Source organism: Watersipora subatra, chromosome 11 (genome assembly GCF_963576615.1).
Source record: "Watersipora subatra chromosome 11, tzWatSuba1.1, whole genome shotgun sequence".
Lineage (NCBI taxonomy): Eukaryota > Metazoa > Bryozoa > Gymnolaemata > Cheilostomatida > Watersiporidae > Watersipora > Watersipora subatra.
In genome coordinates, this window is record NC_088718.1 from 32,105,037 (window position 1) to 32,131,518 (window position 26,482).

Consider the following 26,482-nt stretch of genomic DNA (forward strand, 5'->3'; position numbering starts at 1 on the left):
GACGCAAAAACAGAATGTCATTTTTTCCAAGGATGTGTTTGTTTATTTGTTTGCCAAAAAAATAAAATACTCAAGGAAAAACACAGCTTTTCATGTGTTTCTCGACAAATTACAACAAAACCATAATGGTTTTTAGTAGTTTACAAAGTATTTTGGTGGTAAAAAAGTTTCCCGTTGGCGTCTCTGCCTTTTTGAACTAATCATCACTATGATTGAGAAAAACGTTACATGATTAAAATAGAATCCCGTGAACCAGATTTGAACTGGTGACCTAAGGATAGCGATTTACCACTACAGTCCTCCGCTCTACCAACTGAGCTATCATGGGCATATCTCCAGTAAAATCTGTTTTCTTATTACATAAAATTATTTGAACGTTTGCAGATTTATTTGAATTGCAGTATTAGACATTGTCACTCGTCTTTGTTTGCAAAAATAATGTCATTGCCAGCTAATACTGAAAAATGCCTACAGATTGGCGTGCTACCTGAACTGTCAAATATTTAAAATAATGGGTTTGTAAGTTGATACCATAATGAACCATGAACACTATGATTATATTTTATGATATCTTATAGAAAACAAGTGAACTCATCAACAATAAACCCTTTGTTAAAAGAGAACTTTTTTGGTTTGTTTCATTTTCGATCGCATGCCAACACAAAGACAGATCATGAATTTTTTCCAAAGGTCATTTTGTTGACAGCTTTGCGAATAAATTAAAAACTCAAAAATGAACACCGCTTTTTGTATGTTTGTCAACAACTTACAACAACACTGTGATGGGTTTTAGTAGTTCACAAAATATTTTGGTTGTAAGAAAGTTTTCGGTTGGCCTCTCTGCCTTTTTGAACTAATCATCGCTATGATTGAAAAAACTGTTACATGATTTAAATTGAATCCCGTGAACCAGGTTTGAACTGATGACCTAAGGATAGCAAATTACCACTACAGTTTTCCGCGCTACCAACTGAGCTATCACGAGCACATCTTCAGCAAAATGTGTTTTCTTTTTGCATAATATCATTCGAACCTTTGCAGTTTTAGTTGAAATGCAGTAGTAGACATTGTCACTCATATTTGTACGCAAAAACAATGTCATTGTGAGCTAATACTGAAAAATGCCTACAGATGAGTGTGATACCAAGACTGAGAAAAAAATCAAAAAATGGGTTTTGAATGTTGATACCATAATGAACCATGAACGCTTTGATTATTTCTTATGATATCTTATAAATAACGAGCGAACTCATAAACAATAAACCATTTATTAAAACAGACAATTTTGGTCTGTCTTTCTACCCATCGCAGTTCGACGCAAAAACAGAGTGTGAGTTTTTCCAAGTATGTGTTTGTTTATTGGTTTGCCAATAAATTAAAATACTCAAGGAGAAACACAGCTTTTCGTGTGTTTCTCGACAAATTACCACAAAACCATATTGGTTTGTAGTAGTTTACAAAGTATTTTGGTGGTAAAAAAGTTTCCAGTTAGTGTCTCAGCCTTTTTGAACTAATCATCACTATGATTGAGAAAAACGTTACATGGTTAAAACAGACTCCCATGAACCAAATTTGAACTGATGACCTAAAGATAGCAAATAACCATTACAGTCCTCCGCTCTACCAACTGAGCTATCACCAGCACATCTTCAGTAAAATGTGTTTTCTTATTACACACAATCATTTGAACCTTTGCAGTTTTATTTGAAATGCAGTAGTAGACATTGTCACTCATCTTTGTATGCAAAAAACAATGTCATTATGAGCTAATACTGAAAAATGCTTACGGATGAATGTGGTACCAGGACTGTGAAAAAATTAAAAAAAATGGGTTTTGAATGTTGATACCATAAAGATCCATGGACACATTGATTAATTCTTATGATATCTTATAAATAACGAGTGAATTCATAAACAATAAACCATTTATTAAAAAAGACAATTTTTGTCTGTCTCTCTACCCAACGCAGTTTGACGCAAAAACAGAGTGTGATTTTTTCCAAGCATGTGTTTGTTAATTGGGTTGCCAATAATTTAAACTACACAAAAATAAACACAGCTATTTGTGTGTTTGTCAACAAATAACAACAAAACTATAATGGATTTTAGTAGTTTACAAAGTATATTTCTTGTAAGAAAGTTTCGGGTTGGTTTCTCTGCCTTTTTGAACGAACCATCAGGATGATTGAGAAATTTATTACATGGTTAAAACAGACTCCCATGAACCAAATTTGAACTGATGACCTAAAGATAGCAAATTACCATTACAGTCCTCCGCTCTATCAACTGAGCTATGACGGGCACATCTCCAGTAAAATGTGTTTTCTTATTACACACAATCATTTGAACCTTTGCAGTTTTAGTTGAAATGCAGTAATAGACATTGTCACTCGTCTTTGTATGCAAAAACATTGTCATTATAAGATATTACGGCAAAATGCCTACAGATGAGTGTGCTGCCAGGACTGTGAAAAAATTAAAAAAATGGGTTTTGATTGTTGATACCATAATGAGCCATGAATACTATGATTATATTTTATGACATCTTATAAATAACGAGTGAACTCATAAACAATAAACCATTTTTTAAAACAGACAATTTTGGTCTGTCTCTCTACCCATCGCAGTTCGACGCAAAAACAGAGTGTGATTTTTTCCAAGGATGTGTTTGTTTATTGGTTTGCCAATAAATTAAAATACTCAAGGAGAAACACAGCTTTTCATGTGTTTCTCGACAAATTACAACGAAACCATAATGGCTTTTAGTAGTTTGCAAAGTAATTTGGTTGTAAAAAAGTTTCCGAATGGCGTCTCTGCTTTCTTGAACCAATCATCACTATGATTGAAAAAAACGTTACATGATTAAAATAGAATCCCATGAACCAGATTTGAACTGGTGACCTAAGGATTGCAATTTACCACTACAGTCATCCGCTCTACCAACTGAGCTATCACGGGCGCATCTCCAGTAAAATATGTTTTCTTATTACACAAAATCATTTGAAACTTTGCAGATTTGTTTGAAATGCAGTAGTAGACATTGTCACTCATCTTTGTATGCAAAAGAAATGTCATTATGAGCTAATACTGAAAAATGCCTACGGATGAGTGTGGTACCAGGACTGTGAAAAAATTAAAAAAATGGGTTTTGAATGTTGATTCCATAAAGATCCATGAACACTATGATTAATTCTTATGATATCTTATAAATAACGAGTGAACTCATAAACAATAAACCATTTATTAAAATAGACAATTTTTGTCTGTCTCTCTACCCATCGCCGTTTCACGCAAAAACAGAGTGTGATTTTTTCCCAGGATGTGTTTGTTTACTGGTTTAACAATAAGTAAAAAATCTCAATGATAAACACAGTTTTTGGTTTGTTTCTCGACAAATTACAACAAAACCATAATGGTTTTTAGAAGTTTGCAAAGTATTTTTGTTGTAAGAAAGTTTCCGAATGGCGTCTCTGCCTTCTTGAACCAATCATCACTATGATTGAAAAAAACGTTACTTGATTAGAATAGAATCCCATAAACCAGATTCGAACAGGTGACCCAAGGATCGCAAGTTACCACTACAGTCCTCCGCTCTGCCAACTGAACTATCACGGGCACATCTCCAGTGAAATGTGTTTTCTTATTACATAAAATCATTTGAACCTTTGCAGTTTTAGTTGAAATGCAGTAGTAGACATTGTCACTCGTCTTTGTATGCAAAAACATTGTCATTATGAGTTATCACCGCAAAATGCCTACAGATGAGTGTGCTGCCAGGACTGTGAAAAAAATCAAAAAATAGGTTTTGAATGTTGATACCATAATGAACCATGAACACTATGATTAATTCTTTTGATATCTTATAAATAACGAGTGAAATCATAAACATTAAACCATTTATTAAAACAGAGAACTTTGGTCTGTCTCTCTACCCATCGCAGTTCGATGCAGAAACAGTGTGTGATTTTTTCCAAGGATGTGTTTGTTTATTGGTTTGCCAATAAATTAAAATACTCAAGGAGAAACACAGCTTTTCGTGTGTTTCTCGACAAATTAGCACAAAACCATATTGGTTTGTAGTAGTTTACAAAGTATTTTGGTGGTAAAAAAGTTTCCAGTTGGCGTCTCTGCCTTTTTGAACTAATCATCACTATGATTGAGAAAAACGTTACATGATTAAAATAGAATCCCGTGAACCAGATTTGAACTGGTGACCTAAAGATAGCAATTTACAACTACAGTCCTCCGCTCTACCAACTGAGCTATCACGGGCACATCTCCAGTAAAATGTGTTTTCTTATTACATAAAATCATTTGAAACTTTGCAGATTTATTTGAATTGAAGTAGTAGACATTGTCACTCATCTTTGTATGCAAAAATAATGTCATTGCGAGCTAATACTGAAAAATGCCTACAGATGAGTGTGCTACCAGGACTGTGAAAAATTTAAAAAAAGTGGGTTTGGAATGTTGGTACCATAATGAACCATGAACACTATGATTAATTCTTATGATATGTTATAAATAACGAGTGAACTCATAAACAATAATCCATTTATTAAAGCAGAGAACTTTGGTCTGTCGTTCTACCAATCGCAGTTCGACGCAAAAACAGAGTGCGATTTTTTCCAAGGATGTGTTTGTTTATTCGTTTGCCAATAAATTAAAATACTCAAGGAGAAACACAGCTGTTCGTGTGTTTCTCGACAAATAGCTAAAAACCATATTGGTTTTTAGTAGTTTACGAAGTATTTTGGTGGTAAAAAATTTTCCAGTTGGCGTCTTTGCCTTTTTGAACTAATCATCACTACGATTGAGAAAAGCGTTACATGATTGAAATAGAATCCCGTGAACCAGATTTGAACTGGTGACCTAAGGATAGCAAGTTACCACTACAGTCCTCCGCTCTACCAACTGAGCTATCACGGGCACATCTCCAGTAAAATGTGTTTTCATATTACATAAAATCATTTGAACCTTTGCAGTCTTATTTGAAATGCAGTAATAGACATTGTCACTCGTCTTCGTATGCAAAAATAATGTCATTGCGAGCTAATACTGAAAAATTCCTACAGATGAGTGTGCTACCCGGACTGTGAAATAATTAAAATAAAGGGTTTGTATGTTGATACCATATTGAACCTTGGACACTAGAATTATATCTTATGATATCTTATGAATAACAAGTGAACTCATCAACAATAAACCATTTGTTAAAAGAGAACTTTTTCGGTCTGCCTCTTTACCGATCGCATGCCAACACAAAGACAGATCATGATTTTTTTCCAAAGTTCATTTTGTTGACAGCTTTGCGAATTAATTAAAAACTCAAAAATAAACACAGCGTTTTGTATGTTTGTCAACAACTTACAACAACACTGTGATGGGTTTTAGTAGTTCACAAACTATTTTGGTTGTATGAATGTTTCCGGTTGGCCTCTGCTTTTTTGACCTAATCATCACTGTGATTGAAAAAAACGTTACATGATTTAAATTGAATCCCGTGAACCAAATTTGAACTGATGACCTAAAGATAGCAAATAACCATTACAGTCCTCCGCTCTACCTACTGAGCTATCACCGGCACATCTTCAGTAAAATGTGTTTTCTTATTACACACAATCATTTGAACCTTTGCAGTTTTATTTGTAATGCAGTAGTAGACATTGTCACTCATCTTTGTATGCAAAAACAATGTCATTATGAGCTATCACTGCAACATGCTTACAGATGAGTGTGCTGCCAGGACTGTGAAAAAGTTAAAAAAATGGGTTTTGTACGTTGATTCTATAATGAGACATGAACACTATGATTATATCTTATGATATCATATAAATAACGAGTGAACTCGTAAACAATAAACCATTTATTAAAACAGACAATTTTGGTCTGTCTCTCTACCCATCGCAGTTCGACGCAACAACAGAGTGTGATTATTTCCCAAGAATGTGTCTATTTATTGGTTTGATAAAAAAATAAAATACTCAAGGAGAAACACAGCTGTTTGTGTGTTTCTCGACAAATTACATCAAAACTATAATGGTTTTTCGTAGTTTACAAAGTATTTTGGTTTTAAGAAAGTTTTTAGTTGGCGTCTTTGCCTTTTTGAACTAATCATCACTATGATTGAGAAACCCGTCACATGATTAAAATAGAATCCCATGGACCAGATTTGAACTGGTGACCTAAGGATAGCAAATTACCACTACAGTCCTCCGCTCTACCAACTGAACTATCACGGGCACATCTCCAGTAAAATCTGTTTTCTTATTACACAAAATCATTTGAACCTTTGCAGATTTATTTGAAATGCAGCAGTAGACATTGTCACTCGTCTTTGTATGCAAAAATAATGTCATTGCGAGCTAATACTGAAAAATGCCTACAGATGAGTGTGATACCAAGACTGAGAAAAAAATCAAAAAATGGGTTTTGAATGTTGATACCATAATGAATCATGAACGCTTTGATTATTTCTTATGATATCTTATAAATAATGAGGGAACTCATAAACAATAAACCATTTATTAAAACAGACAATTTTGGTCTGTCTCTACCCATCGCCGTTTCACGCAAAAACAGTGTGTGATTTTTTCCCAGGATGTGTTTGTTTATTGGTTTGCCAATAAATTAAAATACTCAAGGAGAAACACAGCTTTTCATGTGTTTCTCGACAAATTACAACAAAACCATAATGGCTTTTAATAGTTTGCAAAGTATTTTGGTTGTAAAAAAGTTTCCGAATGGCGTCTCTGCTTTTTTGAACCAATCACCACTACAATTGAAAAAACCGTTACATGATTAAAATAGAATCCCATGAACCAGATTTGAACTGGTGATTTAAGGATTGCAATTTACCACTACAGTCATCCGCTCTACCAACTGAGCTATCACGGGCACATCTCCAGTGAAATGTGTTTTCTTATTACACAAGATCATTTGAAACTTTGCAGATTTATTTGAAATGCAATAGTAGACATTGTCACTCATCTTTGTATGCAAAAGAAATGTCATTACGAGCTAAGACTGAAAAATGCCTACGGATGAATGTGGTACCAGGACTGTGAAAAAATTAAAAAAATGGGTTTTGAATGTTGATACCATAATGAGCCATGAACACTATGATTATATCTTATGATATCTTATAAATCACGAGTGAACTCATAAACAATAAACTATTTATTAAAACAGACAATTTTTGTCTGTCTCTACCCATCGCCGTTTCACGCAAAAACAGTGTGTGATTTTTTCCCAGGATGTGTTTGTTTACTGGTTTAACAATAAGTAAAAAATCTCAATGATAAACACAATTTTTGGTTTGTTTCTCGGCAAATTACAACAAAACCATAATGGTTTTTAGTAGTTCACAAAATATTTTGGTTGTAAGAAAGTTTCCGGTTGGCCTCTCTGCCTTTTTGAACTAATCATCACTATGATTGATAAAAACGTTAAATGATTTAAATTGAATTCCGTGAACCAGGTTAGAACTGATGACCTAAGGATAGCAAATTACCACTACAGTCCTCCACTCTACCAACTGAGCTATCACGAGCACATCTTCAGCAAAATGTGTTTTCTTATTGCATAAAATCATTTGAACCTTTGCAGTTTTAGTTGAAATGCAGTAGCAGACATTGTCACTCGTATTTGTACGCAAAAAAAATGTCATTGTGAGCTAATACTAAAATATGCCTACAGATGAGTGTGCTGCCAGGACTGTGAAAAAGTTAAAATAATGGGTTTTGTATGTTGATTCTATAATGAGACATGAACACTATGATTATATCTTATGACATTTTATAAATAACGAGTGAACTCATAAACAATAAACCATATATTAAAAAAGACACTTTTTGTCTGTCTCTCTACCCATCGCAGTTTGACGCAAAAACAGAGTGTGATTTTTTCCAAGGATGTGTTTGTTTATTGGGTTGCCAATAATTTAAACTACACAAAAATAAACACAGCTATTTGTGTGTTCGTCAACAAATAACAACAAAACCATAATGAATTTTAGTAGTTTACAAAGTATATTTCTTGTAAGAAAGTTTTGGGTTGGTGTCTCTGCCTTTTAGAACGAACCATCAGGATGATTGAGAAATACATTACATGGTTAAAACAGACTCCCATGAACCAAGTTTGAACTGATGACCTAAAGATAGCAAATAACCATTACAGTCCTCCGCTCTACCAACTGAGCTATCACCAGCACATCTTCAGTAAAATGTGTTTTCTTATTACACACAATCATTTGAACCTTTGCAGTTTTATTTGAAATGCAGTAGTAGACATTGTCACTCGTCTTTGTATGCAAAAACATTGTCATTATGAGCTATCACTGCAAAATGCCTACAGATGAGTGTGCTGCCAGGACTGTGATAAAGTTAAAAAAATGGGTTTTGTACGTTGATTCTATTATGAGACATGAACACTATGATTATATCTTATGACATCTTATAAATAACGAGTGAACTCATAAACAATAAACCATTTATTAAAACAGACAATTTTGGTCTGTCTCTCCACCCATCGCAGTTCGAGGCAAAAACAGAGTGTGATTTTTTCCAAGGATGCGTTTGTTTAGTCGTTTGTCAATAAATTCAAATACTCAAGGAGAAACACAGCTTTTCGTGTGTTTCTCGACAAATAGCTAAAAAACCATATTGGTTTTTAGTCGTTTACGAAGTATTTTGGTGGTAAAAAATTTTCCAGTTGGCGTCTTTGCCTTTTTGAACTAATCATCACTATGATTGAGAAAAGCGTTACATGATTGAAATAGAATCCCGTGAACCAGATTTGAACTGGTGACCTAAGGATAGCAAGTTACCACTACAGTCCTCCGCTCTACCAACTGAGCTATCACGGGCACATCTCCAGTAAAATGTGTTTTCTTATTACATAAAATCATTTGAACCTTTGCCGTTTTATTTGAAATGCAGTAATAGACATTGTCACTCGTCTTTGTATGCAAAAATAATGTCATTGCGAGCTAATACTGAAAAATTCCTACAGATGAGTGTGCTACCCGGACTGTGAAATAATTAAAATAATGGGTTTGTATGTTGATACCATATTGAACCTTGGACACTATGATTATATCTTATGATATCTTATGAATAACAAGTGAACTCATCAACAATAAACCATTTGTTAAAAGAGAACTTTTTCGGTCTGCCTCTTTACCGATCGCATGCCAACACAAAGACAGATCATGATTTTTTTCCAAAGTTCATTTTGTTGACAGCTTTGCGAATTAATTAAAAACTCAAAAATAAACACAGCGTTTTGTATGTTTGTCAACAACTTACAACAACACTGTGATGGGTTTTAGTAGTTCACAAACTATTTTGGTTGTAAGAAAGTTTCCGGTTGGCCTCTGCCTTTTTGAACTAATCATCACTATGATTAAAAAAAACGTAACATGGTTAAAATAGAACCCTGTGAACCAGATTTGAACTGGTGACCTAAGGATAGCAAATTACCACTACAGTCCTCCGCTCTACCAACTGAGCTATCACAGGCATATCTCCAGTAAAATGTGTTTTCTTATTACATAAAATCATTTGAACCTTTGCAGTTTTAGTTGAAATGCAGTAGTAGACATTATCACTCGTCCTTGTATGCAAAAACATTGTCATTATGAGCTAACACTAAAAAATGCCTACAGATGAGTGTGGTAACAGGACTGTGAAAAAATTAAAACAATGGATTTTGAATGTTGATACCATAAAGAATCATGAACACTATGATTAATTCTTATGATATGTTATAAATAACGAGTGAACTCATAAACAATAAACCATTTATTCAAACAGACAATTTTGGTCTGTCTCTCTACCCATCGCAGTTCGACGCAAAAACAGAGTGTGATTTTTTTCCAAGGATGTGTTTGTTTATTGGTTTGCCAATAAATTAAAATACTCAAGGAGAAACACAGCCTTTCGTGTGTTTCTCGAAAAATTAAAACAAAACCATATTGGTTTGTAGTAGTTTACAAAGTATTTTGGTGGTAAAAAAGTTTCCAATTGGCGTCTCTGCCTTTATGAACTAATCATCACTATGATTGAGAAAAACGTTACATGATTAAAATAGAATCCCGTGAACCAGATTTGAACTGGTGACCTAAGGATAGCAAATTACCACTACAGTCCTCCGCTCTACCAACTGAGCTATCACGGGCACATCTCCAGTAAAATGTGTTTTCTCATTACACAAAATCATTAGAAACTTTGCAGATTTATTTGAAATGCAGTAGTAGACATTGTCACTCATCTTTGTATGCAAAAATAATGTCATTGCGAGCTAATACTGAAAAATGCCTACGGATGAGTGTGGTACCAGGACTGTGCAAAAATATAAAAAATGGGTTTTGAATGTTGATACTATAAAGAATCATGAACACTATGATTAATTCTTATGACATCTTATAAATAACGAGTGAACTCATAAACAATAAACCATTTATTAAAACAGACAATTGTGGTCTGTCTCTCTACCCATCGCAGTCTGACGCAAAAACAGAGTGTGATTTTTTTCCAAGGATGTGTTTGTTTACTGGTTTAACGATAAATAAAAAACCTCAATGATAAACACAGTTTTTTGTTTATTTCTTGACAATTTACGACAAAACCATATTGGTTTTTAGTAGTTTACAAAGTATTTTGGTTGTAAGAAAGTTTCCAGTCGGCGTCTCTGCCTTGTTGAACCAATCATCACTCTGATTGAAAAAAACGTTACATGATTAAAATAGAATCCCATGAACCAGATTTGAACTGGTGACCTAAGGATAGCAAATTACCACTACAGTCCTCCGCTCTACCAACTGAGCTATCACTGGCACATTTCCAGTAGAATTTGCTTTCTTATTACATAAGACAATCGCCAAGACAACAAGTCTAAGGCTATTTGACAGTAGTTTACAGGCAGCCCAGTGCTAGCATTGATGACTTTTTGCATGACGTGGACAACTGTCTTTAATCTATACCTATCACTTTCATCTAATCATATTATGGTAGGAGATATTAACATAAATACTCTAGAAGAAAGTCATACCTCTTCCAAATATTTAAATATTTTTTCTAACTATGCGTTTGTAGACACGATAAATATTCCTATAAGAATAAATACGTGTCTGGACCATATAAACATTAATTTTCATAACCCCATTATTGTGTCTGGCACTTTGTACACACCACCAAATACTTAGATGAGCAAACTTCTGCAGTAAATAATGAACTGAATGAAATCCAAAAATGGTGTACTATGAATAAACTAACATCAAACGTAGACAAAACAAACTTTATGATATTAAAAAACCATCAAAATAAATACAAATTCCCTAGGACTGCTTTAACTTTGCATGGTAAACTTTAAACCAAGTCTAAAGTGTAAAATTTCTCGGTGTTCACATTGATACAAATCTATCATGGAAGGATCACATAGACAAACTTTTTAATAGTGTTAGACCTTGGTTAGGACTCCTATATAAATGCTCAGGTTATTTACTTCATAGAATTTTGGTTCTAATTTACAACGTATTTATTCATTCTAAATTCAGTTACTGTATTGAGGCTTGCGATAACGCCCCAGTTAAATACTTAAACAAACTCCAACTTCTACAAAAAAGAGTTTTCAGGATTTTACATAAAAAACCTTAATTAGAACACACCCGCCCACTTTTTCAAAAAGCTTCAATTCTGACTTTGAATAGACTATAAATTTCGAACTCTCATCGCTTCTCATCAATAATTCTGCAGCCTTAAATCAAACCGCATTCATCAATATCCCACTCGCTGTTCTTTCTTAAATCTAAAGTTACCTCCGTCTAAATCTGCTTCAGGTCATCACAGAATGTTTTATCAGCAGTCAGCACAATGGACCGCTCTGCCTGATGAACTGCATAAGGTTGAGAGTGGGCCCACTTTTAGATGTGCTCTCCAGCTGTACCTGTTGAGCAGTGACTAAATAGTTACTGGCTGCTCGCTGTTAACTTGTGGCCCAGCGCCTTGACTAGCAATGCTACTACGCAGTTTGGGCCTCATCATTATTTTCTTTTGTTTTTCTGTTTCCATTTCTTTTGATGAAATTAAATTAAAACAAAAACAAAGGTTGCAACAATCATGAAAAGGGGAAATGAAAGAAATGACAACAACGTCGGTCAATAACACAAATACTTCTAGCATTATGTAATTCTCTGATCACCAATTCTCGTCTGATGATTGGAAATGGCTTCGTTCAGCCATCAGCTTTCAGATCCGTAGACAAAATGATGCTTTTTGGTGCGATTATTAGATATTTTAAATTCTATGTAAATGTACGTGTATACATAAATGCAGTAGAGTGTAGCTGTCAAAAGACCAAACTAAAAATACATATTCAACAGATATATAATGCAAGTGTTGTGCTTGATTGGCCGAGCATTGATAAAACCAAAATAATGGAACTTGTGATAGAACAAAAATGTATAAGAAAAAACAAATAAAAATTATATGGTACACAGTCTAACGTATAGAAAATTATTGGTAATTTTATCCATACAAAACTATAAAAAATTGAAAATATAATTAGGTTATTTTAAAGCAACAATACAGCCACTTTGTTTGATTAGGGTGATGCACACACAAAATAAAAAAAATATACATCAATGATGAATGTAAAAGATTGCGTAGCACAGAAAAATTTAATTTATCCGTACGTTAAGGCAAAAGTATTCAAGTGTTTAAAAGTAATATGCAAACAGGTGAAAAAGAGTAATCGTGAAACCTGAAAAAATACAACAAAAATTTAGTAAGAAATGAGGTCAAAGTCAGTCTAGCAGGAGTGGCACTGAAGGTTTATCACAGTTTCCTTTTCTTGCTCTCGTGAGCGCTGTACGTAGCTGTGGAGCCCACATCTCTGAAATTATGTGAACTAAGGGATGTGACACCAGCTGTTGAAGATGTGGTAGCGGTGGTTGTCTCCTCACATTCCATGTCATCTGAACTACGACTTTCGTAATCATCAGAAGTCGACGCATAAACTTCTGAGCCGGAAAGAGTCAGCTGTTGATGGGCAGTGCTACGGACAGCCTCTTCAACTTCCTGAAACAAAAAATCAAATTGAAACTGCACGTAGTCATCACTCAGAATATTGTAAGCTAACTAGTGTACAGAGTTGGTACTCCTAACTACTGACTAGTGTACAGAGCTTGTACTCCTAACTACTGACTAGTGTACAGAGCTTGTACTACTAACTACTGGCTAGTGTACAGAGTTTGTACTCCTAACTGCTGACTAGTGTACAGAGCTTGTACTCATAACTACTGACGAGTGTACAGAGTTTGTACTCATAACTACTGACTAGTGTACAGAGTTTGTACTCATAACTACTGACTAGTGTACAGAGTTTGTACTACTAACTACTGACTAGTGTACCGAGTTTGTACTCCTAACTACTGACTAGTGTACAGAGCTTGTACTCCCAACTACTGACTAGTGTACAGAGTTTGTACTCCTAACCACTAACTCACAAGCAAGCGGTGTACATGTGAGATCTGTTCAAAATCAGAGATTTGGTCTACATATGAATCTCAAAGTTTGTCTGTCATTTGTCTGTCCAGTTATAGTGATAAATTTATACCAAATAAAAATCATATTTTCGTACTGGATCTGAACTCATGAAGAGTGCAAACATAACCACAAGGCTAAGCTGTTCCTACCAATCCCATCGCTTTTGCCATATATTGTATATCCTTTTCGCGATTGCACCTGTTAAAAGTGCACTTCTTATTATTAATAAATATTACCTTTTGCATTTTTTAAAAATATTCTTACAGGTTAATTTTTGACCTTTACAAACTTTCTAATTTGTAATTTTCCAAGTGTGCCGTTTTAGTTTCAAATGTACCCATACACTCGTTTTTCCGGTTTCACTATATCTGTAAAGGCTAAATGCTTTCTACGTGGACAAATGCATTATATGGACTCGGAATTGTCTCAAATTCTCTCTGCTCCATCAGATAATTATCAGACAAAGACCATCCGATATCTCACTTTTAAGTTTGTGCCGGTATCGAGAGGTATCAATATCGTCCATCAAAACTTTGAACACAATGCGCTTCTGCTGCACCAGCAATCTTTTTTATACAGACATTTCCATGTACACATTGTTCATTTTTACTCTTAATTTATTTGAACTGCACCAAAACACTTTTCTCATGATATGAAACTTGAACATTAGAATGGTAAACGTTAGGCATGTAGCCTATATGGCAAATAAAAATAGGTTTTCTGTGTAAAGACATTTTTATCACCTGGGGAATGCCGAGCAGCATTCAACTAGTTTTATATAAACACAAAATCCTTTTTTGTAATAATTAATATTCAACAATAAACAAGTAATTGATAAACAGACAGCGCTCACCCTCAGATTGGCCTTGACCTTGTCAATGCTTTCAGGTGGATTTCTAGCGCAGTCCATGAAAAAGGGCAGCTGCAAAGTCAACTTGTTCAGACGCCAATCACCAACAATAAGGTGACACTTCCTGTAGTCTTCCTTGAGCAGGCTATATGCCTCCCCATAGAACTTGAGCGCTTGCATTTGGAACGAGTATTTGAGCCGATTCACAGTACGACCTGCAACGAAATATCACAGCCAGATGAGCACAAATGAGACTTCAACCAATAATTCAGTTTATGTGCCGCTTCATGGCACGCAATCACACAAGTATGTGAAGAATTAACACCAGAACGATTTGTCAGAGCTGAGTTTTTGCTGAGAGAGTTGATTTGGAAAGACTTCAAGTCTGCTTACAACTCGCAATATATTTTCGCAGAGACTTTATTACAAACCAACTCAAACTCCAGCTATACAAAATTGGTCACCTTTTTTTCTCAATGAAATTTAACATGGATATCCATTACATTTGCTTGTATGTTCGAGATGATTAACATTGAGATATATGCTGACCACTTTCATGTTGTACTCCGTCAATGACAGCCGTCAAACACGGACAACCAGAGTGTGCGGCATTTCACCGAGCTTGTGTCGGTGAGTGGCAAGAAACTAGTTTTTACAACAGTTGGAAGCAACGCCAATATATTGTTCTGGTGCAGGCGGGCCTTAAACATTAAACCTTTCATCAACACTTGAAGCTTAACCTTAAAGGTTGACTTGCCACAAAATTCACATTACAGTTATTTGGTATCATAAGATTCACCACGTCTTACTCTGTTGTGTTGTAGGTGCAAAATATATGGGAATGTGATTACAAGCTCTTAAAAGCTAAAAAACAAACAGTTAATCGCAGCCACATGAGACCGCCGTAGTTTAGATTCGCTTTCCAAAATGGCTCAAATGAGACGTAGTTGTTACAGGATAGTTTCTGTTTACACTTTCATGCAACCTCATTCGTCGAAATATTTTCACAAATATACTTCACGCATTCAATTAAACCATGTCTATTGTTCTTACCCGTCTGTTTTATCGTCATTGTAATGCCGTCACTTTTAGCACTGATATCTTATAACTTACCGTAAAAAATCATTAAAGTTTTTAACCTTACCTCGAATGAGTACATATCATTGTCTGATAATCATGACGAGCCTGTTGGTCACCTGTGATAATCGAAAAGTGCTGCAAAAATTATTTGCGAAGTATTGGGTCACGTGATCAGATTACAACTTGACGATTGAATAATGCCGAAACAAAACTGTAAAGTAGCGAGCATCTATATTTGATACGGGGTCTTCGGTAAAACCCGAAGTGTTTGTCATAAACTAGTGCTACGATAAGTTTGATATTGAGCTTTTTATTGGCCTTTCAATTCACGTGAGAACATCACGTGACAAGAAGATAACCAAACTGTAATGAATACGTCAGAGAAATCAAGAGATTCCAATCTACGGCGGCTTTTCGTTTTTGAGCTTTTAAGAGCTTGTAATCACATTTCCACATATTTTGCACCTACTACACAACAGAGTAAGACATGGTGAATCTTTTGATACCAAATAACTGTAATGTACCATATAACTGTAATAACCGTACCAAATAACTGTAACTGTACCAAATAACTGTACTGTGACCTGCAACATTTTGTTGCAAGTCAACCTTTAACAATAGATTTTTTGGGTGGCAGCAAATTCCCCATGCATCAGAGGTGTGCCTTTGGAGTACACATGAGGCATTTAGCTTCCAATCACACGATTACAAGACAATCAGTTTTATATCTATAGATATATGCTTATAAATATAATATATATGCATATACATGTATATAAGTTATATATATTATATTATATATAATATTGTATTTATAAATATATTATATACATAATACTTATTTATATATAATATGCATGTACATATTATATATATGTATTTACACATATACGTACTGCATATGCCATCCCTATTGCGATACACAGGACAAACTAAAAAGAATATAAATAATATATATTATACATATGTGTATTCGTATGTAGATGTGTGTATATACATATACCTAAGAATACACATATACATAAAAATACAGGCATACATAATATATATATATTTTTAGTTTGTTTCGCGTATCTCAATAAGGAATGTGTTGGAATCCAAACGCACTGATTAATTAAAGATGAATGTACATGAAAATACATGCAATGACATCACTAGTTGTTATCGTTGCAACCATTGCAATCGTTGTAAGCATTTTAATCGTCGTAAAGTTTTGTCGATTTTCATCTTGAACCATCCTGGCAGTCAGACCACCTCGCACTTCAAAAACAATCGCAAATGATAGAAGAAATATTGACATTTTTTGTTAAAATCTACTAAAATCTACTGAGATGTTGTGTGAGTTCATCAACATGAGAGGATGAATCCAAGTGTTTTGCTGAAAGTTGGCTAAGCGTAGCTGCGTACCTCTTGGTCGCCGATGGTGGTACTTGGCCAAATTGGTGAAAACCGAAGCTTGGTTAACATAAGCAGTTAAGATTTCACTTGTAGATGTGCTGCAAAAAGTTTTATGTTCCCAAATACTTATAGCCCTGGCTCCAATCTCCTTGGCAATGATGAACATATTGGTTGCGTCCTCGGACCTCTCATCACTTTTGGCCTTCACACTGAAACCGAAACAGCTTCATGTAACGAATGCTGTGACTCTAACACCTCAAACCGAGATTCAGTTGGAAGCATGAGAGGAATAGTTGCTCAGAGAATGACCAGCAATTGAAATCACTGTCCTGAAATATACCTGAGATTTAAACAAGTTAGTTGTAGACATTTGGTTGTTGGATGGATTTGGTGCGATCGATCTAATGACAATTGGTCTGATAGACTAATTCCTCCATAGACATTTAGTCGAAAAACAATTCATCCAATATACAATTTGGCCTGATGACGGTTAGTCTAAAATTAACATAACATATTTGCTATATGTATATTATTTTAACATTTTAGAAAATTAAAAATTTCTGGTAATTTTTATGATCACCCTCATTTCAGGTTTTTTGTTTTGCTTTCACTCCCTCATCATAACTGCTAGACTTGTATTTTGGTTACAAAGATTTTTGAAGAATTTATTCAATGATGTTTGTTTATTCAGGTTCTTCCATTACTTGTTTAACTTCTGGGAACACCATTGTCTTCTTCATATTTTCACCACTACTACCAATCCTACTGCTTTTCAAGGAGCTCAATATTTTCGGAGTAACAAGTTAAGACACGAAGCACTGTTTAGCATTAGTTGAGCAACATAGAACCAAACAATGGGAAAAACCATAACTCAACTTCTGACGTCATGCGTATGACATCTTTGTATGTCAAAAAAATTTTTGCTCAAATTTCACAATGCTTGCCAAAAGATTTTGATGTATTGCCATAAGGGGAAGCTAGGATAAAGCCCTAAAGCTAGCATTACACTATACACAATCATTCGTTTATCGGGACGATACCCAAAACGCTAAAAAAAACCTGGTGGACCTGAGGCTTACATCATCGTCCACTCCTTATATTCATATAAAAAATTCTGATATATTGCTAAAAGAGAAAGTCGAGATGAAGCTTAAAGCTAACATTTCACAATACACAATCATTAGTTTAATGGGACGGTACCAGCCCCATCCACAGAAAGACTGGTGTTTCAATGTACATTAACATGTTGCGGATTAACGAGGGCAGTTTGATAAATAAGATAAGGAATCGTACTCCAAAGTCATAGTGAAACTATGATTTTGTCTCATCAAATTAAAATAGAAATGCCTGAAGCGCGAAAAATGTTTAAAATTCAATAGCTTGCACAGCATTTGATACAAATTTGCAACACAACTGGCTAGACTTGTCACAACTGGCTAGACTTGTCACAACTGGCTAGACTTGTCACAACTAGCTAGACTTGTCACAACTGGCTAGACTTGTCGGAGTTTGTTAATTCTATCTTGCGGATTACACAAACTTGTGGATAAACTGTGTCATGGAAACATAGTGAGAAGCATTTAGCTTAAGGTATTACAGTGAGTGACCACAGGGTATTACAGTGAGTGACCACAGGATATTACAGTGAGTGACCACAGGGTATTACAGTGAATGACCACAGGGTATTACAGTGAGTGACCACAGGGTATTACAGTGAGTGACCACAGGGTATTACAGTGAGTGACCACAGGGTATTACAGTGAATGACCACAGGGTATTACAGTGAGTGACCACAGGGTATTACAGTGAGTGACCACAGGGTATTACAGTGAGTGACCACAGGGTATTACAGTGAATGACCACAGGGTATTACAGTGAGTGACCACAGGGTATTACAGTGAGTGACCACGGGGTAATGCAGTGAGTGACCACAGGGTATTACAGTGAGTGACCACAGGGTATTACAGTGAGTGACCACGGGGTATTGCAGTGAGTGACCACAGGGTATTACAGTGAGTGACCACAGGGTATTACAGTGAGTGACCACAGGGTATTACAGTGAGTGACCACAGGGTATTACAGTGAGTGACCACAGAGTAGTACAGTGAGTAACCAGTGCATTACAACTTTCAAACTCACAGTAGTCCCAGTCAGAACAAAGCGATAGGAACTGCTCAGATCAAAGTACACATCATAATGACTGAAGTTTGAAAAGTATTTAAAATGGAATTGCCTGCATGGCATTTTAAAAAGAGCCTTTTCTATTTTTGGCAATCGTGAAAAACTCAGTAAAGATTTATGAGTAACAGAAATCACTTTGACTTGTGGATTTTTGCTGTTTCCATCTCGCGTATGACACATACTAGCGGATATAGTAATATACAGCTGTAATGCTGGTCAAAGGGATTAAGTAGTACTATAACACAAATGTTCTAGTTAGGAATGGACAGTATACATACAGAAAATTAACTTCATTTCAGATCCAGATATTTGAGCTTCATGCATCTTTCAAATATGAATGCACTGCTATATCTAACTGGCAATACAAATAGCAGAATATTTTGGGATTTTTTTCAAAGTTAGACAAAGTATACTCTATGTGAGATAGATGTTAATCTATAGCACATGCCTGCTAAAGGATCCAGGGATATAAAGGTAGAAAAAGAAGTCTCCAAATGGAACAGGAGTTAGTAGAGATAGCAGACAAGAGTACATTCAACCCGTAAAACTTGAGAGCCCAACAACAACTTCGGGCCTAGAGACAGACAAGGGTACCGACACAGATGGTGAACAGCAGTAACAAGCTGTGGATAACATGCGGAGTTGATAGTTACAACATACAAGACGAGACATACATCAAGGACACCTTGAAGTTGAGTAAGTATCATGTCTTCGGACAAACCATAGGATGTAAAACCACAACCCAAATACCACACCAATCGACCAACAAATAAACACACCTCCTTGTAGTCATTCTTGTGACATCAGCTGAAATGTAACACATTTCATCAGAAAATATAGATGCTCCTTCTGTTCAACTCTCTATAGAATGCACCAGACAAAACTTGTGTTTCATAACCATGGGTAGATCTAGAGTAACCAACATTTTGCAATTTGTAGCTTGAACGAGGCGCGAAACAATTATGACCTATATAATAACAGTGTTAGTCTTAATTTATTATCTGATGAACGCAGAAGCAAAAAAATACATGACAAAGCAAATATCACCCGGCTTTAAGTCTTGCAAGCTTGAAGGCATGTTTTGCATGTTGAAATTCACACCAAAATGAGCAACAACCTGAACTGTTTACAGATTTGTTCCTGGCAAAGCTGTTAAATTACCCCATTTTAAAATCATGTGCTATAATAATTGGTTCAATGAAAGAATCTCCATCTAATAAAAGTGTAAATACATCAATCTCACACTTTAAGCCTGAATCAAAGGGTTAACACTGATAAAAATGAGGATGAACTGCAATCTAAACAATGGTATTAAATCATTCTGCTGATGGAATTTACCTTGACCTTGCTACTTTATAAAAGACAATAACTGATGTAACGAAGGTAACATAACCGATAACAAAGCTGATGTAACCATAGCTCAAAACATTTGCCTACGCAACTAATTTGTAGCAGTTGTGTCGATACATAATCAAAATTAGAGTATTATAAAACAGCATTATTAAAATTTATGGGTTTAACGCATACTTGAGGAGCACTTTAACAAGCAAGAGTTTCAAGGTTTCGAAGTATGCCACTAGCCGGACATTGACCCACAGAGTAAAACAAAAGGGGTGAAGCTCAGCAAGAGAAACTTGTATATAAAGGCAATGTTCACCCATGGACCATGGGACATGGGACATGTGACCATGTCCCGTGTCCATGAGACCATGGACATGGGAGTAGCTGTACTTGTGTATTAAATGTGTGTACTGCGCTGTGATTGTATTTATGTACAAATACTAACTTTGCTAGCAGAAAATTAATTTGCCTTTAACATATAATAACATTTGCCATTCTAACTTTTAAACTTCATATCATGAGAAAAATGTTTTGTGCAGGTCAAATGATTTAAAAAAAATAATACGACCATAAAAAGGTTTAGATTTATGGTCTAGAAAGGTTTAGAAATAATTAGCAAGTAATAGCTAAATTAAGTTGGTTTTGCTACGATTACAATGAAAGATGATTCGGTAATGATACAATTACTACAAACTGAGGAAACAAAATAAAAATCCTGAATAAGTAGAACTAATAATAAGCTTAGAAGTGTGTGTGCATAAAAAAGGTTACTGTTCCACCAGAAGCTATCTATCAAAACTTTGAATACGGTGATACGGAGACAATATAATTGTCCGCGCGAGAAGAATTGTCCTTGACCCCAGATACAGTAATCGAACCTTACGAAAAACATTTCTTAACAGGGGCATCGTAATGCGTGACTGCATCGGAAAAATAAACAGCATGCGCCATAGCTAGACGCACCTACAGACGACATACGACCAACTTTGAGAAATATATACATGTATATATATAGATATCACACATTCAAGCTATGACCACTTATTATTCTTAACAGATATAGAGTTAGTGGCAATTAGTAAAGATCCTAAGCTTCCAGCAGGGTCGAGTTGCAGACTGGACAGAATCTAGGCTTTCTTTATATGGTTTAAAATTTTATTTAGTATTTAGAACGAACTTCGTACAGTTTACAGAAATTTTCATTACTTTTTTACTATTTACCAATATTTTTCATGAATGACTCAGATTAATACAGATTAGACAAGGTCTGGCTATAGAGGAGATTTTTATCGAAATATCAAAGGCCTTGAATAAATGGCTGATACTCTATGAGCTTTGGGAAAAGGCAAAGAATTTGTGTGAGAAATAATGTGATGTCAACTAAATAGATAATCACCAAATTCTTTACAAGTAACCATAGTTTGTCGAACAACAAGCCACGCAACTGTAACTCCTCTGACACAAACCATAACCATTGGTTAAACTACTACTCAAGCAAGAAGAGAGCAAAAAAGGAAAGAAAACTACTGCTCAAGCAAGAATAGAGAGCAAAAAATGAAAGACAACTACGGCTCAAACATTTATAGACCAATAAAGGAAAAGCAACTACTCTTCAAGCAAGAATAACGAGCACAAAAGGAAAGACAGCTACTATTTAAGCAAGAATAAAGAGCAGAAAAGGAAAGACAACTACTGCTCAAGCAAGATCAGAGAGCAAAAAGGAAAGACAACTACTGCTCAAACATTTATAGAGCAAAAAGGAACGGCAACTACTGTTCAAGCAAGAATAACGAGCACAAAAGGAAAGACAACTACTATTTAAGCAAGAATAAAGAGCAGAAAAGGAAAGACAACTACTGCTCAAGCAAGATCAGAGAGCAAAAAGGAAAGACAACTACTGCTCAAGCAAAATCAGAGAGCAAATAGGAAAGACAACTACTGCTTAAGCAAGAATAGAGAGCAAAGAAGGAAAGACTTACAGTACAAAGCCCCAGCTGCGCATGACGGATGCATAGCTGTCATAGTTTCTTGCTGCCACCACACTGTTCTCCATCTTCCATGCTCGGAGCAGATTAGAAACCTCTTTGAAGAAGCTTGCAGAATGGCTGTAGCGCTCACTGGCAGCATCTGGGTTCGTTTTAAACAGGTGCCCTTCTGATGACTTGTATTTGGCAAGGGCCGTATATACTCTGACAAGGGACAATCAAATGATAAAAAACCACAGACGCCTAAAACCTTGTCTGTCACGGCTGGAGGAGCAAACGGGATTGAAATGGAAGCGATGTCTTAAATTAGTTAGACCATGCAACTGTGCATTGTCAAACATAAACTTGTTGACTTCCGCACAAGAAACACAAAATACAGCTTTATCTCTGTGACGTTATAAATAAATGACGCGTTTTTAATAGAATCTTGACAAGAAGCCAAAATATTTGAAGACGTCAAGTAAATTGGTTTATTAAATTAACTAATCCAAGTAACTAGCTAATAATTCCAAATTTCAACTAACAGGCACTTCTTTGGCACTTACATCGGTTCTAGAATGGCAACTTGTGAGATGTACTTGCTCTTGGCCTGGTAGCAGATGGAGTAAGCCGCCTGCAACGAGCTGACACTAGTTTCAACACCAGAACCAACTGAGTCTGCTTTGAGCAGCGACACATAGACAGCGAAATACATCCTCACTCGTTTCCAGTCCGCACCGAGATGCTTTAAATTGAGCTTTTTCATAGCCTCATCCAACATGGCATCCTTCTTCTCTATCAGACTCTCCAAACCAACCTCCTTTACCTTCAACTTGTGGACATACAGAGCACCGCTGGCGAAGGCTTGCAAGGCTTTGCATAGATAGAAAAGGTCTTTAGAGGTAGCTATGATGCACTTTGCGTCGACATGTTTGTTGTGAGGTTTAAGAAACTCGTCCAAGTCATCCCAATTATGGCCGATGGCGAGGATCGCTCCATAAAGTGTCTGAGTGAGAAGTCGATACTGTATAACGTCAGTGCAATCCTCGTGCAGAAGTTTGGAAAGGGTGTCTAGCAGCGTGCCATTGAACCAGTCATGAAACTGGCAAAGACAGAGAAAGAGATGAGCCACGTCTGATGGAGACCGCATGACGACACCCTTAAAGTCTCTTGTGAAAAGAATAAAAGGATCCTTGAGTTCCCTGATAAAGTGCAGTGCTTTCTTGAAGTTAAGCTGGTCTTGAAGGAACTTGGAACACGATTTCCGTACAAAGTCCGACTTGCATGGCTGTTCAGGAACGCATTCTTTTCCTATGCCAATGAGTTTGTTCATGTAGAAGGTGACATAACGCTTCTTGAGCTGCGAATGTTATCAAAACTAATTATGAACAGACGCATCAAAATGCTATAATTGATTTAATATGATAAGAATGCAATAATTATTTAATCGTGTTATGTAAAAACTACGTGCTTGAACTTTTCTAAAAGAAATGAAATCTGAAATTAAAGATGAACTTACAAAACCTTTAGTAGATTCTATCAAAAAGTATCAATATTCTGATCATTTGTGATTGTTTTTGATGTTTGAAGGGATCTGACTGTCAGGATGTTTCAAGATTAATTTCACCAAAACTTGGTCACGCTTAGAACACTCAGATATAAGCAAAATAGCACTTATGACGTCTATAGTTGCCCTCTGGCAAAGAGACCGACAGAATAGACACAAAAGAGACATAAAATGATGCAACTAAAAGGCAATAGCCAATGGCAATAACAATAGAGGCAGGCAGCCTTGAAATTAGTGAAGTCATTTTGACACGTATTTTTTCTGTGTGTTTTAATTGTGATGAGGTTTTGGCAATTTTAATCTTGAAGCATCCTGGCAGTCAGATCACCTCAAACACCAATGACAATCGCAAATTATAGCAAAATATTAATGCTTTTTGATAAAATCTAATAAAACTGTGAGTAAGTTCATCTGTAAGTTGCCTATAGAATGGTAACATGGTAAGGTCTCCTCTTATTTTCTGCTTCGTATAGAGTTTCTGACTAGCGTTTTTTATATACAAACTAGCAAATGGACCCTTTTCAATAACATCCGCAGTTATTGCGTGATTTTAAGCGGCAAATATTAAAAATAACAAACACATAAAAATCAGATGTTCTAAGAAAATGTGGATATAGCCGAAGTATTTAGCATACTTGCCAACGTTTCAGTAAATAGAATTTATTTAATGAGTGAAAAACGATGATTTGGACAAAACTAACCATTAGATAAAAGTTCTTATCTTCCAGGGAGCTGTTTGTCATTTTCTTTGCTAGAAACTTTTTGATAAGAGGATGATGGAGGACAACGAATACATCTCGTTGAGTTGGAACTTTTTGCATCCTCACCCAAAACCCACTGTCAAAGTCACGTTCCGATCGTTCAGAGAACTCGTCAAAAGAATCAGATGACTGGGTAATCTGTAAGAGTTGGTCAGCAACACGTAGCAACCCTAGGGCGGTAAGGAAAAGCAAGATCAGCGCATGTAGACAGGACATAAAAAAAAAACAGAGTGATTGGAAACAGACAAATTTACCCTGCATGAACATGAATAGGATTATGTTGGAGAAAGTCTAAAAAAGAGAAAAAAGTCAAAAAGTGATTGTCTAAAACAAGCAAATCTCAGGTATCTTAGAAATAGGTATATTTTTGGAAACTTACTGGAAAATAAAGTAACTATTGAAAGAAGTAACATTGACTTTGACAATCAGAGAAGCTGAAAAATTACTTGATATCTAATGTTTCAGTTTAGCTTAAGCCATTGATGTGTCTAAGCATAAACTTTGGAAGGCTAAATGTTGGTTACCTGGTCAATCCAAACGGCAGGAAATGGATACATTGACAAAACCTTTAATGACTACAACCTGTTGAAGGTTTATGTTAAAAACAGGAAAATAACGAAAATGACCAATAAAAGGTAAGAGTTTACCACAAGTTTTCACCATTAGATGTAATAAGAACTCAAACAATGATTAAAAAAAGATATTATATTTTCCATTATCACTTTAGTCGTGGGCTGTATGACAGGGGAATTTCTAGTATAACCAGATAATAAATTCTACATATATATCAAAACTCACGTAATGGAGAGCTCGAAGAGGGGCACTCAAATCAAAGAGAACAACAGCGAACAGAACCTTTTTATTTTCAGCTGAGAGCTTATTGAAGGCTTTCTCAAACAGTTCCAAGAGCAGAGTGTCAACTCCCTGCTCTACATCTTCTGAGGAGATATGAGTAACTTCAGTGGTGGGAGTAAAGTCAGCGCTAGCTAACTCACTCATCAGGTGAAGAGACAGAGGATGTCCATCACACTGCCTCACAAGATGTCTCTTATGATGTTCACTCAGGTTTTGCTAAAATATATATAATAAGTATGAATGTACAGCTGTTGAGTTGTACCAAGTGATTTACCACCTTCTCTGGATGGCGTGAGCTGGTAAGAAATCTATGTTTGCATATAATAGCACATTATATTTTTTATTTGCAACAGTCTTTATGAAAGCAGCAGACCAAAATTAGGTAAAAAATTCATATAAAACTATATTGAGAGCTAGTCTTGTCTTTAAGTTTATATGGCTACTAGACAAATGGAGACAGTAGAGTGCAAGTATATACATTATTAAGGCCATACAAGACTCCATGTATACAAATCTAATTTTTATAGGTTACAACTATAAAATATATATGGATTAACATAATTTTACTATAAGAAACATAAACATACAAGCATGCATTTCTGTATGACATTACTGCTAGTACTAACCAAATGCTCAAAATAATGTGAACACAGCCATGTGATTTCACCTGCCATAACTGAAGTAACCAACAGCTAATATAATAAATTTCATTTATTATAAAAAACATACTGATTGATGTTTAAACATACTGTCCAACATAAGTTTATTGTAAGTAACATGTAAACATACTGTCCAACATAAGTTTATTGTAAGTAACATGTAAACATACTGTCTAATATAATTTTATTACAAGTGACATGTAAACACATTTTCTAATATAACTTTATTATATGTAACAATGTAACATGTAAACATACTGTCCAATATAACTTTATTAT

General features: G+C 35.3%; 1 protein-coding gene and 9 non-coding genes across 10 annotated transcripts in view; all 10 read right to left on the bottom strand.

The window, feature by feature from the left end:
- Positions 1-243: 243 nt before the first annotated feature.
- Trnay-gua (transfer RNA tyrosine (anticodon GUA)) lies at positions 244-328 on the bottom strand. The gene is given in 2 exon segments: positions 244-279; positions 292-328. It is a non-coding gene; the product is annotated as a tRNA-Tyr (tRNA).
- A 2,545-nt stretch (positions 329-2,873) lies between these two features.
- On the bottom strand, positions 2,874-2,958 carry Trnay-gua (transfer RNA tyrosine (anticodon GUA)). The gene is given in 2 exon segments: positions 2,874-2,909; positions 2,922-2,958. It is a non-coding gene; the product is annotated as a tRNA-Tyr (tRNA).
- Positions 2,959-4,187: 1,229 nt separating this feature from the next.
- Positions 4,188-4,272, bottom strand: Trnay-gua (transfer RNA tyrosine (anticodon GUA)). Its single transcript is given in 2 exon segments — positions 4,188-4,223; positions 4,236-4,272. It is a non-coding gene; the product is annotated as a tRNA-Tyr (tRNA).
- Positions 4,273-4,844: 572 nt separating this feature from the next.
- Positions 4,845-4,929, bottom strand: Trnay-gua (transfer RNA tyrosine (anticodon GUA)). The gene is given in 2 exon segments: positions 4,845-4,880; positions 4,893-4,929. It is a non-coding gene; the product is annotated as a tRNA-Tyr (tRNA).
- A 1,228-nt stretch (positions 4,930-6,157) lies between these two features.
- Positions 6,158-6,242, bottom strand: Trnay-gua (transfer RNA tyrosine (anticodon GUA)). Its single transcript is given in 2 exon segments — positions 6,158-6,193; positions 6,206-6,242. It is a non-coding gene; the product is annotated as a tRNA-Tyr (tRNA).
- Positions 6,243-8,781: 2,539 nt separating this feature from the next.
- On the bottom strand, positions 8,782-8,866 carry Trnay-gua (transfer RNA tyrosine (anticodon GUA)). Its single transcript is given in 2 exon segments — positions 8,782-8,817; positions 8,830-8,866. It is a non-coding gene; the product is annotated as a tRNA-Tyr (tRNA).
- Positions 8,867-9,436: 570 nt separating this feature from the next.
- Positions 9,437-9,521, bottom strand: Trnay-gua (transfer RNA tyrosine (anticodon GUA)). The gene is given in 2 exon segments: positions 9,437-9,472; positions 9,485-9,521. It is a non-coding gene; the product is annotated as a tRNA-Tyr (tRNA).
- Positions 9,522-10,094: 573 nt separating this feature from the next.
- Trnay-gua (transfer RNA tyrosine (anticodon GUA)) lies at positions 10,095-10,179 on the bottom strand. Its single transcript is given in 2 exon segments — positions 10,095-10,130; positions 10,143-10,179. It is a non-coding gene; the product is annotated as a tRNA-Tyr (tRNA).
- A 573-nt stretch (positions 10,180-10,752) lies between these two features.
- Positions 10,753-10,837, bottom strand: Trnay-gua (transfer RNA tyrosine (anticodon GUA)). The gene is given in 2 exon segments: positions 10,753-10,788; positions 10,801-10,837. It is a non-coding gene; the product is annotated as a tRNA-Tyr (tRNA).
- Positions 10,838-12,266: 1,429 nt separating this feature from the next.
- The window catches only part of LOC137408431 (uncharacterized), a 42,284-nt gene continuing 28,068 nt past the window's right edge, over positions 12,267-26,482 (bottom strand). The window contains exons 9-15 of the mRNA XM_068094959.1: positions 25,488-25,760; positions 24,630-24,827; positions 22,928-23,721; positions 22,377-22,586; positions 16,885-17,084; positions 14,401-14,612; positions 12,267-13,079 (exon numbers count right to left, since the gene is read on the bottom strand). Coding sequence (XP_067951060.1) covers positions 12,837-13,079; positions 14,401-14,612; positions 16,885-17,084; positions 22,377-22,586; positions 22,928-23,721; positions 24,630-24,827; positions 25,488-25,760 — 2,130 coding nt within the window. The 3' untranslated portion in view covers positions 12,267-12,836. The remainder of the gene's footprint in view (positions 13,080-14,400; positions 14,613-16,884; positions 17,085-22,376; positions 22,587-22,927; positions 23,722-24,629; positions 24,828-25,487; positions 25,761-26,482) is intronic.